The sequence below is a fragment of the Dromiciops gliroides genome, chromosome 3, assembly GCF_019393635.1.
Source record: "Dromiciops gliroides isolate mDroGli1 chromosome 3, mDroGli1.pri, whole genome shotgun sequence".
NCBI lineage: Eukaryota > Metazoa > Chordata > Mammalia > Microbiotheria > Microbiotheriidae > Dromiciops > Dromiciops gliroides.
This window is the reverse complement of record NC_057863.1, coordinates 31,076,293-31,094,533: the sequence shown is the minus strand read 5'-3', so window position 1 is coordinate 31,094,533 and position 18,241 is coordinate 31,076,293. Positions and strand designations below refer to the sequence as shown.

Sequence of the window (18,241 nt, the reverse complement as noted above, 5' to 3'; positions counted from 1 at the left end):
CGCGCCTCTTCTACTCCTCACTCCTCCCGCCCCCCCCCCCACCCGCGGCTCTAACCGAGCTGTAAGCGGCTGGTGCGCAGGCTCAGTGCTCAGGAGGCAAGTTGAGGGTGAGGGAGGATGGGGGAGGGCGGAGTGTTGGTGTTTCGTGGGAGGAGCCTCTGCAGCGGGCGGCGGGCGGGACGCAAGGACGCCCCTAGCGTCCTTCGGCGAGACTCCCGCGCGCTTGCGGAAGGACCTGGCCCTGGGGCCTTGGTAACCCCCGCTTCCGTCCAGGCCACGTTCATTGGAGCACGTGGCTCCGCCCCTCTGTGGGGGGGCTGCGGAGAAGAGGAAAGTGTGCAGACGCCGGGTTGCCATAACAACCGCCCGTCTTCCCCAGTTATCGCCTAGGCGAACGTGGCCACGCCCCTCCACGGGCTCCGAGGACACGATTGGATACTAGAGAGTTCTCCCTCTCCGGCCGGGGGGGGGGGGGGGGGCGGAGTTACTGTGGCGGTTGCCATGGTGCCCGGCGATGCCCTCCAGCCATGGCAGACCGAGAAAATAATGGAGAACTTCAACTCCTTCAGCCCTTTGCCAGTAGCGGGTAGGTAGAGTGCGAAGCCAGCCCTTCTCCTTCCCTGCAAACCCAGACCGGGGCTTGGGGTGGGGAGGGAGGAACAGCTGGAGACCTTGGCCTTAGCCGAACCCCTTAATGTTCCTGAGCGAGATGGTGAGGTCGTGGGGGGCGGAGACCTGGCATCTCCTCTGCGCCCCCCTCGGCTGAGCACTTTGTAGGTGCTTGATAAGGGCCGGTGCACTTGATGGAGTGGGGCTGTGTCCCTGAGGACCCCCGGGGTCCTCTGTCGGGGTCCAGCCTTGGACGGCGAGCACCGCGGGGCCCCGCCCTGGTCAGCGCCCCCGCCTCGGGTCACGGATAGCCCACCGTGTCTCCAGGCAGCTCCTAACACCCCAGGATGCCATGAGTCTTCTCTCCCCGACTTTGTGCCATGCTCCAAGGTGACCGAGCTCCGCTCTGTCTGAGCCATCCCTGGGCGAAGCTAACGTGTCTCCTGGGAAAGGGTCTTTGGTCCTCTGTGATCTCACCGTGAGGACTACCCCCCCCCCCGCCCTGGGCCACTCTTTGGGTCTTCCCTCCAGGCCTCTTCAGGGCCAGGGGGTCTGCCCACAGAGCATCACCAGCCTCGGCTCTCCACAATTCTTCCTCATCTCTTCTAGCCTTTTGTATCCCAGCACCAGCTGGGCCTTGCACTTAGCAAGTGCTTAATGTTTATTACAATTATTTAATCATATGTTATTGTAAAGAAGGCAGAACTTTTTAAAAGGAGAAAATTCGGAATGGACAGCTTGGGCTGTAGGTGAATTGTCCTGCCTTACCCTCATTCTTAGTGAGCAAGCACTTGTGATTTGCCCATTGTGTGCCAGGCACGGTGCTAAGTGTGTACTCACTTGAATGAAAATTCTTCGTGCATGGTGGTCAGAAAGATGTCCCCCAAAGACCTGGGTTCAAGTTCTGCCTTTCACATACTGGGCTCTTCTGTTAACCTCAGTGCCAAACCCTCCCCCTACCCCAGATTAAAATGTAGTTGAAAAAAAATGTAGTTGAGAAAAAGTTAACAAAATTAATTAAGATACAATAAAATATAGATAATGTTAATATGTGGTTTTCTAAATCAATATGCTATCTAATACCACTATCACTGCTCTAGTCAACTCTGAGATTCTCTGAGACTAGAAAGGCTAAACCAGCCTGAATTGGGAGAGAGAGTTAGTTACCTGGAAGTTCCTTAATCCAGTGAAATCACAGATCCATCTCCTAGTCTCTGCCATTGGTCCATTCATTATTTTTCTTAAAACATGAAAGATGGGTGTTAAAAAAAAGAAAAGAGAAAGAAAGAAAGAAAGAGAAAGGAGAAATGAATGGGTCTTGTGTCAGGGAGTCACTTGGAATCATTGAAATGCTTCAGCTTCCAAATGCAGTGTAGCCTGTTTTGCTTCCTCTTTGGTCCTCAGCACAGACTAGTGCCCAACTGTAGGGCCTGGCTAGGACATTTGGACTGACACCTGCCTCAGTGGGCTCTCCATCCAGTTTGAGGCTAGCTAGTCCACACAAAGGCCTCCCTAATCCATTTGGCTTTTCCCATGAATCTGGTCAGGCCAAACTTTGGAGAGGCTGCGGTTCTCGTTGATGAGCCTTGAGGAATCAGCCCCACGGGGAGAGAAGCCCTCCTCCACCCAGCCTCAATGGAGGCCATCTTCCCTCCTTGTGGTGGGCCCTTTTGGCAAAAGCATGGGGTTTTGTTTTCTGCCTCACTTGAGATAATCAGGATCATTCAATAAAGTTACCCGATGGATAATCATGTATAAGGAGCACACGAAGTGAAGATGAAAACTCCACTCACTCCTAGTTGATAGGGAGGGAGTCAATTACTTGACAAACACTTACTGCCCATGCCAGTCTCTGTGCCAAGTACTGGGAATACAAAGAATGCAAAGAAGTAACAGTCCCCACACATGTATCTAAAGTGCAGGAGTAGTTGGAGCTCTGCAGTGACACTGTGCACACCCCAGGCGGCATGACATGACTCCTGATTGGCTGGAGGGAGATAGGGAGAAACAGACACAGAGAGGAAAAGGTGAAAACGTTGCCTTCAGCATGTGGGGAGGAGACAGCACCCCACCGTGTGCCTAGACTCCCAGCATCTGGACCCCCAGAGACTAGGAAGAATACAGCCAGTTTGTCACTGAGCTAAGATGCTATCTCCCACCCTAACTGCAGGGTCTCCTTTACCCTGATGTATTCTCCTGGCTTCCCTCTTAGTGTTTATCATTCCCTGGGAGAAATATTTGCTATTCATGACTGTCTTTTAAGCCCTATCTCCTTAAACTGTGGGTCAAGACCCTGAATGGGGTCACGTAACTGAATGTGGAGGTCGAGAAAAATGTGGCAACAGTAAAGGGTTATGTATACCTATTTTATATACCTATATATAACCAGGGTGATATAAAAATTTCTCAGGTGAAAAACTAGTGGCAAAGGTTTAAGAAGCCTTGTTTTAGGGGCAGCTAGGTGGCGCAGTGGATAGAGCACCGGCACTGGAGTCAGGAGTACCTGAGTTAAAATCCAACCTCAGACACTTAACACTTACTAGCTGTGTGAACCTGGGCAAGTCACTTAACCCCAATAGCCAAAAAAAAAAAAAAAAAAAAAGAAGCCTTGTTTTAGGCCATAAGTATATGGGGAGAATGTTACCCTCCAGGTCTGGAGCATAAGTACTCCCAGTCTTCCTTCTCCAACAGTGTTCTGAGAAGGGGTTCATGGGCTTCACCAGACTAACTGCCCAATGGGTCCATGACACAAAGAAGGTTAAGTAATGTTTTCAAGGGGCAGCTAGGTGGCGCAGTGGATAAAGCACTGGTCCTGGATTCAGGAGGACCTGAGTTCAATTTCAGCCTCAGACACTTGACACTTACTAGCTGTGTGACCCTGGGCAAGTCACTTAACCCTCATTGCCCCACCCAAAAAAAAAAAAGTTGTTTTCAAATACATAAAATGATAAAGAAAACATATTGAAGTGAAGATGTAATTTCTTTCTCACCTATGTGCATCTGACCCCTGAAATCTCTCAGTCTATGGGCCCCAAGTTAAACACCCCTAGCCTGATCTCATCTCCCATTTTAATTATTTTAGCTTCCAAATTGGTGGAATTACGCCTATACTAGATTCCCAGTTCCCTAAAATAGTAAGACATTGATATGTAGATATATGTTATGTCATGCATACATAAACTGGACCTCTCCCCCCCCCACCCCTCCCGCCAAAGTCTAAGACCCTCCTGTTCATGTAATGTGCTTCTGAATGGCTCTTATGCAAGGAATTCTCACTGGATTTGTTTCTTTATAGTTTCAGAAACATTTGATGCTCTCCCACAAAATTATTTGGACATGTGTAATCAGTTCAGTCGGAATCACAATCCTTTTCTATATCAAACACTTAAGCTCCTAGAAAAAGAATACAGAAAAACTAAAAAAGGGTAAGAAAATAATACTGCATTGTGTCTCTTTTCCCTGAAAATCATCTTCATAGAAACTAAGAACTATGGAGAGATGCTACAGCTGTTGAAAAATTCATTAGAGGGGCAGCTAGGTGGTGTAGTAAATAAAGCACCAACCCTGGATGCAGGAGGACCTGAGTTCAATCCCCCCTTGGACACTTGACACTTGCTAGCTGTGTGACCCTGGGCAAGTCATTTGACCCTCATTGCCCCACAAAAAAAAAATCATTAGAAATTGGACACATCTTTTGGGTATATGTTCATGACAGTTTTAAATTTTGGAGACAAGGTGTATTGTCTTAGAAATTGCAGAGCTTGGAGGCAGTTAGGTGGTGCAGTGGATAAAGCACTGGCCCTGCATTCAGGAGGACCTGAGTTCAAATGTGGCCTCAGATACTTAACAATTACTAGCTGTGTGACCCTGGGCAAGTCACTTAGCCCCAATTGCCTCACATAAATAAATAAATTAATAAATAAAAAACAAGCAAATAGATAGATAGATAGATAGATAAATAAGTAAATAAATAAATAAATGCAATTAAAAAAAAAAAGACATCGCAGAGCTTGGATTCTAGTCCCTATCTCAACCCTGCTCTTGTTTTTCTGAACTTGGGTAAGTTGATCAAGCGTTCTAAGACTCATTTTATATGTCTGTAGATGAAGAATGCTGGCACCCTCAGTTGTAAAGGCCAGATGAGAAAATGCATGTAAGAGATTTTTTAAAAACTGCAGACCATGATACAGATGTTAGATATCACTGTTCTTATTTTATGTTTTACCCTGCAAGATTGGTACCTTGTTCTGAACACTTGCCCCCAGATGCTACCCTTGATGAGACTTTTTCCACTCAACTTTGTATATGAATAAAAACTGTATTGATTTCTTTACTGAGCTGCTTCTTCGTATTTTAAAATATTTTCTATTACTCAGATTTGAAGATGAAATAACAATAAAAATAGCTGGTAATAACCGCTTGATACCAGTGCAGAGACTCGTAGATGACGATTTTGAAGTTCTTGTCTATGTCTTAAAACCACATAAAAATGTTACAGGTATTGATTTTAACTTAATCATGTCTTACTCTCTTCAGAATTTAAGTATCAATAAGGTAGTCAGTCATGTATTAATTTGTGTCCTGTAGGTTTGGATGTTAGATATAACCTCCTGACTGATGATGGAGCAAAGCATGTTGCAAAACTACTTGAGGTATTATAATATTTTTACTCCTCAAATGTTTGTTTTGTTTATGGTGATACCACTTAGCCTTAATAGACTACACCGTCTTTCTAGAATTCTAGGAATCTTGTCCTTTTTAGCCAGATCTACAATCTGAGATTACATTTGGAAACTTTTCAAGTGTATCTAGTCTCAGAGAGCATAGCTCACCGTGAGAATATCAGAATCACCCCTTGCAAGCTTCTTATACCTCATGGCAACAACCACAACAAAACATAACATACAAGTGGCCGAATCATCATCGAAACCACAACCACAGTCTTCCTCTTTCAAATAGTTACTGTGATTAGGTTTAAATTAACGGGCCCAGCTTCTTATGTCCTTAGCATTTTTCATGGAATTCAACTGAGCATTGTACCAGTTGCGTTTCTTTTCAGTTGTCAAGACTTTCTTAAGAAAAACTCCTTTAAAAATAAAATGAGTGGGGGGCAGCTAGGTGGAGCAGTGGATAAAGCACCAGCCCTGGATTCAGGAGTATCTGAGTTCAAATCCAGCCTCAGACACTTGACACTAGCTGTGTGACCCTGGGCAAGTCACTTAACCCCCATTGCCCCACAAAAAAAAATTAAAAATAATATAAAATGAGTGAACCTCTTTTTTTTTTTTTTAAGGCAATGGGGGTTAAGTGACTTGCCCAGAGTCACACAGCTAGTAAGTGTCAAGTATCTGAGGCCGGACCTGAACTCAGGCACTCCTGAATCCAGGGCCGGTGCTCTAACCACTGCGCCATCTAGCTGCCCCAGAGTGAACCTCTTTTTAAAAAGATGCCTGCGGGGGCAGCTAGGTGGTGCAGTGGATAAAGCACCAGCCCTGGATTCAGGAAGACCTGAGTTCAAATCCAGCCTCAGACACTTGACATTAGCTGTGTGATGCTGGGCAAGTCACTTAACCCTCATTGCCCCACCCCCACCCCCCAAAAAAACACACACACACAAAAAAAAAAAGATGTCTTCTTTGAAATTGCTTTCCAAACTTAGCATAATGAAAACCAATGGATATTTGGATTAAGTAGATATCATAACTATGACATGTTATGATCCGAACCCATTGTTTAATGATCTACTTAAGGCCAAGGAAAATTCATTATGGACTCTTGGATCAAATAACTCATTTTACAGACCTCAGGTGGGGAAAAAAAGACCATTTGTATGAGCAGGAAAAGGACACTGTTGTAGTTGAGTGAAGAAAGGCCATTTGACTATGGAAGGTTAAATATGACCTTACTCTGAAGATCAGAAAAAGCAACAAAATTACAAAGAAGGTGAGCACCCTTCTCCAGTAGTGCCCTAGGACAGAGAATTACTTTGACTGTAGGGAATTTCTTGCCCTATTTATGTTTCAGGATCTCTATTAAACAAATAGATCTACTCAGGTTTTTCCAGGAAAAAAGATGCCTTCCTGGCCCAACTCCAAAAAACTCGCCAGTGACAAGCTCCTTTTCCCTCTTCATTCCAGGAAATCCAGAGCATCACTTACCTAAATCTGATGTTTAATGACATTAAGACTGACGGGGGAGAGGTGATAGCCAAAGCACTCCATGTAAGTATCTGCCCCAACCAGAGGACAGAGGCCCATGGTCTCTTTTTTTTTTTCGGGGCAATGAGGGTTAAGTGACTTACCCAGGGTCACACAGCTAGTAAGTGTCAAGTGTCTGAGGCTGGATTTGAACTCAGGTCCTCCTGAATCCAGGGCTGGTGCTTTATCCACTGCGCCATCTAGCGGCCCCCCCCTCCCCCCCGTGGTCTCTTTTTAAAACGAGGTACCTGCGTTTCAGGGAACCATGGCAGTTATTTAGTTCTTCAGACCTTGCGGATTCCTTGGACACCTGGGCGTTCTCTTCAGTGAATCATTTACCGTTCTACACCGTAGTGTATAGGAGGTGGGAGGAAGGGAGGTGGCTAAGAATGGCCTGTTGATTTCGCAGATAAAAGGAGCCTGTTCTCTATGACTTATGGCCTGGGACACAGAGATGAAGGGACTTGCCCAGCAAGTCGAAGTCCGTCTGTGTCAGTGTCTCCAAGGCCAGCTCTCTGTTCAGGACAGCACACTGCTTTTAGTAATGGACTCGCTAAAACTATACAGCACCTGGAGACAAGCCTGCAAAGTATTTAGGGAAATAGGAAAACAGATCGGATGGAATTCCCCAAAGGAAAGAAATAAAATGTACAAGTGACGGAGCTGCCATAATTTCTGACCACAGAAATAACAGTGATGGTCTTAAAGTTGTGCGATCACTGAACAGGGCCTTAAAGAGGGTCCAGTCTAACTCCTCATCTTCCAGGGGGCCCATTTGCTAGGACTCTCCACTGAGGATCAGGAAAACCTAAATTCAGATCCTGCGCAATTACTCCCCTCCTCTTGGCCTCAGTTTTCTCTCATCTATAAAAGGAACTTGCCTTTGATGATCTCTTGGGCCCTTTCAATTCGAAATCTAGGGGCCACTAGGTGGCGCAGTGGATAAAGCATCGGCCCTGGAGTCAGGAGGATCTGAGTTCAAAGCCAGCCTCAGATGCTTAACACTTACTAGCTGTGTGGCCCTGGGCAAGTCACTTAACCCCCATTGCCTCTCAAAAAAAAATCCTAAATCTATGTTCCTTTGAACTTAAGTGACTTACCCAAGACCACTTCATACAACTGCTGTCTGATAGTATAAATCATTAGCTAAACAAGCTCTTTTATAGGAGCTCATTTTTATATTAAAGATTCCTGTATTTTTCAAATAATTAATTAAATTAATAAATAAATAATTAATCCCAAGCCAAACCCTTTCAGGGGAATTATGTAACTTTAAAAAACTTAAACATTTAACTTTTGACATTTTTTCTGCTTAGAGAAATCAAACTCTCAAACACCTAAGATTGACTGGGAACAAGATTGAAAATAAAGGTGGAATGTTTTTTGCCACAATGCTTCAAATTAATTCATCGTTAGAAAAGTTAGATTTGGGAGACTGTGATCTGGTGAGTAAAATAGCACTAATTTATCAAAAGAATAAATTACAACCACATTCTCTTATTAGGAAAGTTGGCCCATGAGTGGAACATATCTCGGAGAATAAAGAAACTTATTTAAAAATAACTTTGCCACCTCCAGATTATACAGGGGAGGACTGACTCTGCAGTTGTCATTTGGATCCTGTTCCCTAATGGCTGCCATAGAGAGCAATGCATTCAGAGTATCAGAGGGACTGTCCCTTCCCCCATCTGGGAGCCCATCTCTTACCTCCTCCTCCTCCCGTCCCTGGGATGTGGCTTCTGGTGGTTGTCTCAGTTACCTGGGTCCCAATCAGTGATCGTTGTAAGCCTGGTAAATTTTCTCCAGGTCATATTAGTTTCAGGAGATCCAGTAGGGCCACCTGAAAGGGGGCCAGGGAATTGTGGGGCCACCCTTGAGATGGGATTTATTCTGTGATAAGAATGAGGGGCCTCCCAGTGCGAACCAGTACCTTTATTCTGTTCTACCTACATCTTCTAGCTCAACACATGGGAATCTGGGGGGATGTAGAAGAGTCATTCCCCCCAGGACCTGTGAAAGTCCTGCCTGTGGAGAGCTAAGCCTGAAACAAGTGGGCCACTGGCTGGCTTGGGTGTGCCATCACCTTGACCTGGATACAATCTTTTCCTCAAGCATCAGTTTTTTATTCTCATTTATGCTTTATGTAATTAAAAAACCTGTCTTTGCTCTTTGTAACTCAGTAAGAATTCACTTGTTTTCAGGGGATGCAGAGTTTGATAGCAATAGCAACTGTACTAACTAAAAACAAATCAATCAAAGGAATCAACTTAAACCGCCCTCTACTGAAGAGTGAAGAGGTATGTACTTGCTAAGTAGTTCATTCAAATAATATTACATGAATAAAATATCAAAAGGTTTTTTTTAATTTCATAAATGACTTGAAAAGCTTTGGGGGTTAAATACAAACTATCTTCTGTTATCTCCAGGCTACAAAGAAAAACAGTTTTCTTTTTTTTTTTGGTGAGACAATTGAGGTTAAGTGACTTGCCCAGGGTCACACAGCTAGTAAGTATTAAGTGTCTGAGGCCGAATTTGAACTCAGGTCCTCCTGAATCCAGGGCCGGTGCTTTATCCACTGTGCCACCTAGCTGCCCCCAACAGTTTTATTTAAAATAAACATCCTACATCAATCCTGGCTATAATTTTTTTAATCTCATATTTATATAGCATTTAAAGTTAGCAAAGTGTTTCCCTTGTTACAATTAAAAAGTTAGATATAGTTTCTGGGTAATTTAATCATTTTATTAACAAAGGCAGCAGATTATTAATAAAAAGATGGTCATTTGGCCCCATGGCTGCGGGCTCAGAGTTTATATACTCTTCCAAATAGGGGCTGATGTTACCTCATCACCTTGTCACCCTTGGAAAGAGAAAATATCTCTGTACCGGACCACTCCCAGCCTTGAGCTATTTAGACAAAGGGTCTGTCTCCACCCAAGTTTGAGTAGAATACAATGAGATTCCCCACCCTATATTTTGTTTTGTTTTGGGCAGTGAGGGTCACACAGGTAGTGTCAAGTGTCTGAGGTCAGATTTGAACTCAGGTCCTCCTGAGTCCAGGGCTGGTGCTCTATCCACTGCGCCACCTAGCCGCCCCTCCCCCCCCATATGAAATTCCTTGTAAGTTTGGGTGGAGTCTGACCCAGACGGGGGAAAAGTCAATGCAATCTCATCATCAGTGATGTCCTGAAGGAAAATTGGACTTGAAATCAGGCCTTTGGAAGAAGGGGGAAGCTCTGAATCTCCCCAAGATACTGGTTATTAACAATCATTTCTCGGGGCAGCTAGGTGGCGCAGTGGATAGAGCACTGGCCCTGGATTCAGGAGGACCTGAGTTCAAATCCGGCCTCAGACACTTGACACTTACTAGCTGTGTGACCCTGGGCAAGTCACTTAACCCCCATTGCCCCGCAAAAAAAAAAAAAAAAATGTTAGGCACAGGTACATCTGATTGCTTCAATAATGCATGGGCTGAGAGCTGGAGATACTTGCCTCAGCGAGCTCACGGTCTGATGGGGAAGAAGACTTGCAAACAACGACTCACTGTCTGTTTGGAAGATACCATATGTAAAAGGTGCTTGGTCAATGATTGCTAAATTAAAATGACTTAGTTTCTGTTTAGCAGACACTCTAGAACGGGACAAGTTAATATTCAGCCATTGGTAGCTTTTATGTTGAATGGAGAACATAAATAAAACAAAGTCTTTTTTTAGGAAGAGTCAACTGTACATATGAGCCACATGTTGCAAGTTAACTCAAGTCTTATTGAACTACACATGTGTAAGCATGATATTAAAAATTTTGGTATGCAGCAGTTGTGTGAAGCCCTTTATCTAAACACTGGTCTACGTTACCTGGATGTCAGCTGGTAAGAGAAGATTTAGCCATACAATCTGAAACAATTTACTTAAGTATATTCCTCTTGGAAAAACCTATGCAGAATGTATGTCAAATATAATACTTGGAATAATTTGGCAGTTATTTTTATTTTTTTTAATGCCTGGAAAGTTCAATAGCCTCTTGTATGTAACATTTGAATGTTTTACAAAGTTTTAACATTTCTTAATTTTCATGAGGCATTAGAGATATAATTTCAATATATGAAGCATATGAGAATGATATTACGTGGGTAATTTTTACTGTTATAAAATTATATAATGTCATAAAAACTTTATAAATTGGGAACAAACTTAATTTTTAAAGTCTAGTTTTACATAGCTTTCTCAGAAACTAATTGAAGGCATTCATTCATCTAATAAAATCTACTGCTACCTATTGTCTTTTTTTTTTTGCAATCATGCAAAACATTCCCATATTAATCATGTTGTAAAGGAAAACAGACAAAAAACTTAAGAAAAATAAAATTTGAAAAATATGCTTCAACCTGTATTCAGACACCATCAGTTCTTTCTCTGAGGATAAATAGCATTTTTCATAAGTCCTTAAGAGCTGTATTGGATCATCATATTGCTGAGAATAGCTAAGTCATTCACAGCTGATCATCTTACAATATTGCTGTTACTTTGTACATACTACATTTCACTTTGTATCAGCTCATATAAGTCCAGGTTTTTTCTGAGAGCGTGTTGCTCAACACGTGTTATATAATAGCACAATCCATTATAATCATATACCACAATTTGTTCAGCCATTCCCCAATTGATGGACATCCCCTAAATTTCCAATTTTTTGTCACCAGAAAAGAATTGCTATAAATATTTTGTACATATAGGTCCTTTTCCTTTTTTGTTTTGTTAATCTCTTTTTGGATACAGATCTAGTAGTGGTGCTGCTAGGTCAAAGGGTATGCATGGTTTTTAAAGCCTTGTGGGCACAATCCTAAATTGCTCTACAGAACGGTTGAATCAGCTCAGTAAGTGCCCTTTTTAAACCTACCTATTTCTACCTGTTTAATAAGAAGCATCGTGACCATATTTCAAAAACAATTCATTTTTTTCTTTCCTAGCAACAGAATAACTCGTGATGCTATGAAATACATGGGAGAGCTATTAAAAAGGAATAATGTATTAGAAGTAATAGATCTTTCTTCAAACAGAATTGAAGATGAGGGCTCCATGTATGTGACCGAAGCCCTGGCTTTTTACAACACAAGTCTGAAAGCGTTAGTATAAATTTAAAATTTTAAAATTGTTAAAATGTATTTAATTTCAGAAAAACCTGTTACTCATAGAAGATAGTAACAGGACCCTAATGTTGATGCCCACTTTAGGTCTGAGTTTGAATTTTTTGGGTAGTACTTTTTTATTACCATTATACCATGATGATGGTGGTGGTGGTGGTGATGATGACGACAGCGACGACGATGCTGTTGTTAGGTTTTCCTCTTTGTCCAAAAGTTTATCATATAGCTTTGAATACTTAGACGCTCCTCCACCCCCTCACAAATTATGAAAATACATTCCAGTCTGTTCTTGGATTTGAAGGGGTTTTTTTGGTTTTGTTTTTTGGGGGGTTTTTGTGGAGCAATGAGGATTAAGTGACTTGCCCAGGGTCACACAACTAGTGTGAAGTGTCTGAGGCCAGATCTGAACTCAGGTCCCATCTAGTTGCCCCCTGAAGATTATTTTTTAAATTAATCTTTATTTGATTCTAGTTGTAAGTCCTCCTCAAGAATTAAACCAGAAGTATCCTTAAAGATACTCTCTTCCCAGGAATGTCTTTAACATTATATAGGAGCATAGTTAAACTAAATTGAAGGAGAATGTATTTGCCATGTCAGAAGGAACTCTGAGTTATTCTCAAGGCTCAGTCTCTAGCTCCGCCCCCATGGTCAGTGACCACCTGGGCTTTCTTGAAGTCAGGAGGTTGGTTTGTCAGTTCATCTGATCAAGTTCTTGTCTTGCAGTGCCCTACCCACTTAACGATACTCCTTCCCTCCATCTGTCCCTGCTTCATTTCACCTGAAGGACTTTAAAATAGGTTTAACTGTACATAACTCTTCGATCATAATGCTCAAACAAAAAGGTCAGGTGTTTTGTTGTTTTTTTTTAAACTTATTTGTAGTTTATTGAAAGAATAGGCTGGCACGCTAGACTTAAAGTTAAAAGGCATATTTTGAAGCATCCAGTTGTGGGGGATTTTCAGTTCTTACATTTTTAGAAATAAATTATAAACCACAAACTACAAAACACTTTAAAGACAAATGCTAAGATTTTATTAGATTAAACATTTTTTTGGCAACAGATTTCATAAATCATGAATTTGCTATTCCTCGTGGATCTCTGGATTTCCATGCACCTAATACATTGTAATTTTTTCTTTAGGTTATCTATAGTGAGCAATAACATAACTGGAAAGGGACTTACTGCTTTTTCAGATTCAATGAAAACAAATACCACACTTACTAATATTTACATCTGGGGAAACAAATTTGATAGTGAAACATGTGTGGTAAGTATTTTTTTTTCACTATTTGCATTTTAGGGTCCTCTTTATTAGAAGATACTCCTGTCAAACACATTTTGCCAGCATCTCATTAGAGTTGTTTCTGACTCCCTTTGTGAGATTTAAAAATTGTGGTGAGAAATCTGAAGTTCTAAAACCTGTTTATCTCGGTGACTTCTGTGACTGATAGCTGAGTTCTTTGATCTTGATGCATACTTTGGCATTCATATAGTCTCTCCTCCTGAGGATAGGTTTCCCCTGCACTTAGGACAATACCTCCCTCACATTCGATTAACAAATGGTTATGGATGCCAAGCTTGTAAAGAATTGAAAAAAACAAATAGAAGTTAGAAATCTCAGACTTCTGCTTAAGTTGGTTATATGGAAGAGCTTCCCACTTGTGCTCCCTAAATGTATGAAAAGAGCACCAGTTTGAACAATGACCAAAAAATCCTGAGAGAGACAGAAATAAATAGCTTTTTCCAGTCTAGGACTGCATAGCAAGACAGACAGAAGCTGTGAAAACCACAGAAGGCCTCTTTGCAGAGAATCTAGCACAGGTGCTGGTTAAGAAGCCAGAAGCCAGTGGCAACACCCTGACTGGGGAAACCCATGGGGAAAGGAGCAACCAAAAGAAAATCCCAGTATGCCTGATGATGGGGAACCTCATGAAAGAGAATAGACCAGGAAGCTCCGTGAGGCATAGAAGATCATGGCAATGCCCCAACCTGGGACAAGCGACTGCAAAGCTCTGATGGGAACTTGAAGTCTATTAGGGAACTCAGCACAAACAGGAGGGAAAAGAGCCCAGGAAAACAAGAACAGAAGCAAACAGGGCCTGACCAACCCCATTTTAGCATACAGGAAGGAACAGAGCCTAGATCAGGAATTGTGGGTAGACATATGAGTAAACAGAAGAAGGCACCAAACACAATAAATATTAGGGGTCCAGATACACCTAAAAGAATGACTTTACAACAGTGGTGGCAAACTAAAATGGAAATGGGGGCCACTATACTCCACAAAGAAACTGTACATAGGGATACCTATGGGCCACATAGTGATTTAGAAAATCACACATTAACATTATCAATGTGTTACTGTATTTTTGTTTATTTTGTTAAATATTTCCCAATTACATTTTAATCTGATTTGGGCCATACTTGGCAGTGTTGTGAGCCCCATAAGGCCTGAAGACCACATGTTTAACACCCCTGCTCTACAAACACTATAATTATGCAGAACATCAGAATAAAAAATGGCTTGACCACAAGAACTAGAAAAATACCTGAGAGAAATAAAAGATTTTTAAACTGAATACTGACATATAAGCTCTGTAGGAAAGAACTAGAAGGAAGAATAAATAGCTTATTACAGAAGGTGGAAAACCCATGAAAACAGAATGGATCAAGCAGAATTCAGTGATTCCATGAGACAACAAGATATATGAAGACAAAAGCAAAACAACAGGAAAAATAGAAGAAAATATAAAGTATATACTGTTAAAAACAACTGTCTTGAAAATAGGTGGAGGGGCGGCTAGGTGGCGCAGTGGATAAAGCACCGGCCCTGGATTCAGGAGTACCTGAGTTCAAATCTGGCCTCAGACACTTGACACTTACTAGCTGTGTGACCCTGGGCAAGTCACTTAACCCCCATTGCCCCGCAAAAACAAAAACAAAAACAACAAAAAAGAAAATAGGTGGAGAAGCAATTTAAGAATCATCAGATTCCCTAAAAACATCACCAAAATAAGAAGCCTGTATACCATATTTCAAGAGATCATAAATGAAAAGTAATGAGATTTATTAGAACCAGACATCAAAGTAAGTCAGGAAAAAAAAGCCTTATTTCCTAAAAAAACCTCTAAAATGAACCCTTAGAAATGTCATAGCAAAACTCCAAATCTTCCAGATCAAAGAAAAAGTGAAAGAATTCAAACATTAAAACTACAGTCAGTATCACAAAAGATCTAGAAGCTGCAATTGTAAAGGAAAAAAAATATTGGAGGGGGCGGCTAGGTAGTGCAGTGGATAAAGCACTGGCCCTGGATTCAGGAGTACCTGAGTTCAAATCCGGCCTCAGACACTTGACACTTACTAGCTGTGTGACCCTGGGCAAGTCACTTAACCTCCATTGCCCCGCCCCCCCCCAAAAGGCATTAAAAATATATATATTAGAAAGAATTGAATGGGGAGCACCTAGGTGGCGCAGTGAATAAAGCACTGGCCCTGAATTCAGGAGGACCTGAGTTCAAATCTGACCTGAGACACTTGACACTAGCTGTGTGACCCTGGGCAAGTCATTTAACCCTCATTGCTCTGCCCCCCAAAAGGAAAGAATTCAATGGTTCAAAAAGCAAAAGGCTTACAACCAAAAAGAATGATGGCCCCTGCAAGTCTGAGTATAATCCTATAAGGAAAAAAAATGGGTCTTTAATGAAATAGAGGACTTTGAAGAATTCCTAATGAAAAGACCAAAGACAAGTATAAGCTTGAAAATATAAATACAGGAGTCAAGAGAAACATATACAGATAAATTGCATTTTAACTATTGGAAGGGGCTAAATGATGATGAAGTGCTGATATGTCACTTCTAAACCCTAATGATGTCAAGGGACACAGAAGGAACTGATAAGACAGAGGGACTGGAATTGACTTTGTTTTATTTTTATGGCCATAAAAGAAGAAAGAAAAGAGAAAGGGGAATGTGCTAAGAAAGAAATGAAGGGGTTAACACATACTTTTTCATAATTAAAATGTATGTGAAAAATATAAGAATAAAGGGTTTGGGGAAGCAGGCATCACAGAAATATCTCTCATCTGATTTGGACAAAGAAGGATTGAACAGCGACATACATACAGATTGAGAACATAAGACCAAGATTTAAATGATAATAGTAACATAGTATTTGATAAGCCTAGAGATAGATCCCCAACTACTGCAGAAAGGACTCATTATTCAACAAAAACTTCTGGGAAAAACTAGAAAGTGGTCTGGCAGAACCAACATTTCACACTGTATTCTACAACAAGCTCAAAACAGATTCATGACTTAGATATAAAGTCATATCATAAGCATAGGAGCAAGGAAGGAGATACTTTTTTTTTTGCAGGGCAATGAGGGTTAAGTGACTTGCCCAGGGTCACACAGCTAATAAGTGTCAAGTGTCTGAAGCTGGATTTGAACTGAGGTCCTCCTGAATCCAGGGCTGGTGTTTTATCCACTGTACCACCTAGCTTCCCCCAGGCGATACTTTTTGCATTCATAGACAGGAGAAGAGTATTTTATCAAACAAAGGGATTAATATGATCATAGCACCTAAAAAATGGACAATTTTGTTTACATAAAACTGAAAAGTTTTTGTACACATCAAAACGTAGTTCAGGGGGGCTGCTAGGTAGCACAGTGGATAAAGCACCGGCCCTGGATTCAGGAGTACCTGAGTTCAAATCCGGCCTCAGACACTTACTAGCTGTGTGACCTTGGGCAAGTCACTTAACCCCCATTGCCCCGCCAAAAAACAAACAAACAAACAAACAAATTAAAACACTTAGTTCAAATTAAAAGTGGAAACTGCCTAGGGAAAAAAAATCTTTGCCTCAAGATTCTTTAATAAAGGTCTGATTTCCAAGATATTATATATACTCCTCAAAATATATAAAAGTAATTGTTCTTTTGCTAAGGCTGAAACTGACAATGTTTCTTTTTAGTCATAAAAGCATTTTATTATTTTCCAGTTACATGTAGAGATAGTCCTCAACATTTGTTTTCATAAGATTTCTAGTTCCAAATTCTTCTCCCTTCCCCCTCTCCCCTCCCCCCTTCTGGGGAAGGGTCTTAGAAATCACCCCCTTTATTGATGAAGAAATTATGGTCAAAGAAGTCAAGTCAATGGCCTAAGGTCACAAGAGTGGTATGTGGCAAAGGGAGGAGTCTGGTCTGGTGACTCCATCTGGTGACTAATGGGATTTTAAAAGAAATATGGAAGTCAAACGGTGGACTCCTAAATGCTGGGGCTGCTGAATGACGGGATAAGGGCTCATGCACCAAAATGAACGGTGCAAAGAATTGTTAACCAACCATCAAACTGAAGGGGTTCCAAAGATAAAGAAGGAAAAGTAATGTGAGATATCGAGAAATACCTTTCCCAGCATGAACGAGTCTGATTTGGAACCTTTGATTGTATGATGCTAAACAAGTAAAGGAATTACTCCTATAGAGTCTGCAACCCTATAAAACTTCAGTCTTAATTTTACATTTTGATATAAAATGTGGTAGAAATTAAAATGTTTAAACTTGAACCACGCTATTAATCTCCTGAAAACACTATTTGTTGGAAACCCTAGGCATTTGCAAACTTAATATCATCAGGCCGTCTGAGACAAGAAAACACGGACGTGGAACCTTACATGGTGGATGACTCTGTGTACCTTGCCGAACTCTCTCATGGCATTAAAAAACATTATTATTGGACACCCAGTTATGGAGAGGTCGACGGTGCTTCAGCCAATGCGGGTCTTGCTATTGCACCATCAGCCAAAAATCTATGAAAACAAGTTTCTAAGTAAGTCATTTCTATGGTTTTATTGTACCACTGTCGTGGATTTACTATGTTACTTCGGGTAGTTTATTTCCTGTAATTGATCAAAATGATATACATCATGCTTTAAAAGGCTACAAATAGAATGAATGTTGTTTAGGTTTCCACAAATATTAAATGAAACATGTTTTAAAAAATGAATGAATATAAGCACAAGAAAACACTCATTGGGAAGAAGGCCAGCCATAGAATCAGGAAAGATACAGATTCAAACTGCTCCTCTGACACTAGCTGGTGACTGGGCAAATCACCTGAACTATTAGTATCCAAAAGAACACACGGAGAGTATTCTCACACTGATGAAGCAACAGGTCTGACCATCCTCCTCTCCCCATACTCCTACATGTAAGTATGTGTGTATGTATATTTATGTGTGTAGATACATACATACATGCACACCACAAAATCTTGACCTCTTCCCCTTGTA

At 41.5% G+C, this 18,241-nt stretch overlaps 1 protein-coding gene across 2 annotated transcripts in view; it reads left to right on the top strand.

Annotated features, from left to right (window-relative positions):
- The first annotated feature begins 501 nt into the window (after positions 1–501).
- LRRC34 (leucine rich repeat containing 34) overlaps positions 502–18,241 on the top strand; it is a 30,514-nt gene continuing 12,774 nt past the window's right edge. For both annotated transcript variants that reach the window (XM_043991511.1, XM_043991512.1), the window contains exons 1-11: positions 502–586; positions 3,905–4,034; positions 4,986–5,107; positions 5,197–5,261; positions 6,747–6,830; positions 8,123–8,251; positions 9,008–9,103; positions 10,520–10,674; positions 11,773–11,928; positions 13,091–13,217; positions 17,561–17,778. In XM_043991511.1, the coding sequence (XP_043847446.1) occupies positions 502–586; positions 3,905–4,034; positions 4,986–5,107; positions 5,197–5,261; positions 6,747–6,830; positions 8,123–8,251; positions 9,008–9,103; positions 10,520–10,674; positions 11,773–11,928; positions 13,091–13,217; positions 17,561–17,764 (1,353 nt within the window). In that variant the 3' untranslated portion in view covers positions 17,765–17,778. The remainder of the gene's footprint in view (positions 587–3,904; positions 4,035–4,985; positions 5,108–5,196; positions 5,262–6,746; positions 6,831–8,122; positions 8,252–9,007; positions 9,104–10,519; positions 10,675–11,772; positions 11,929–13,090; positions 13,218–17,560; positions 17,779–18,241) is intronic.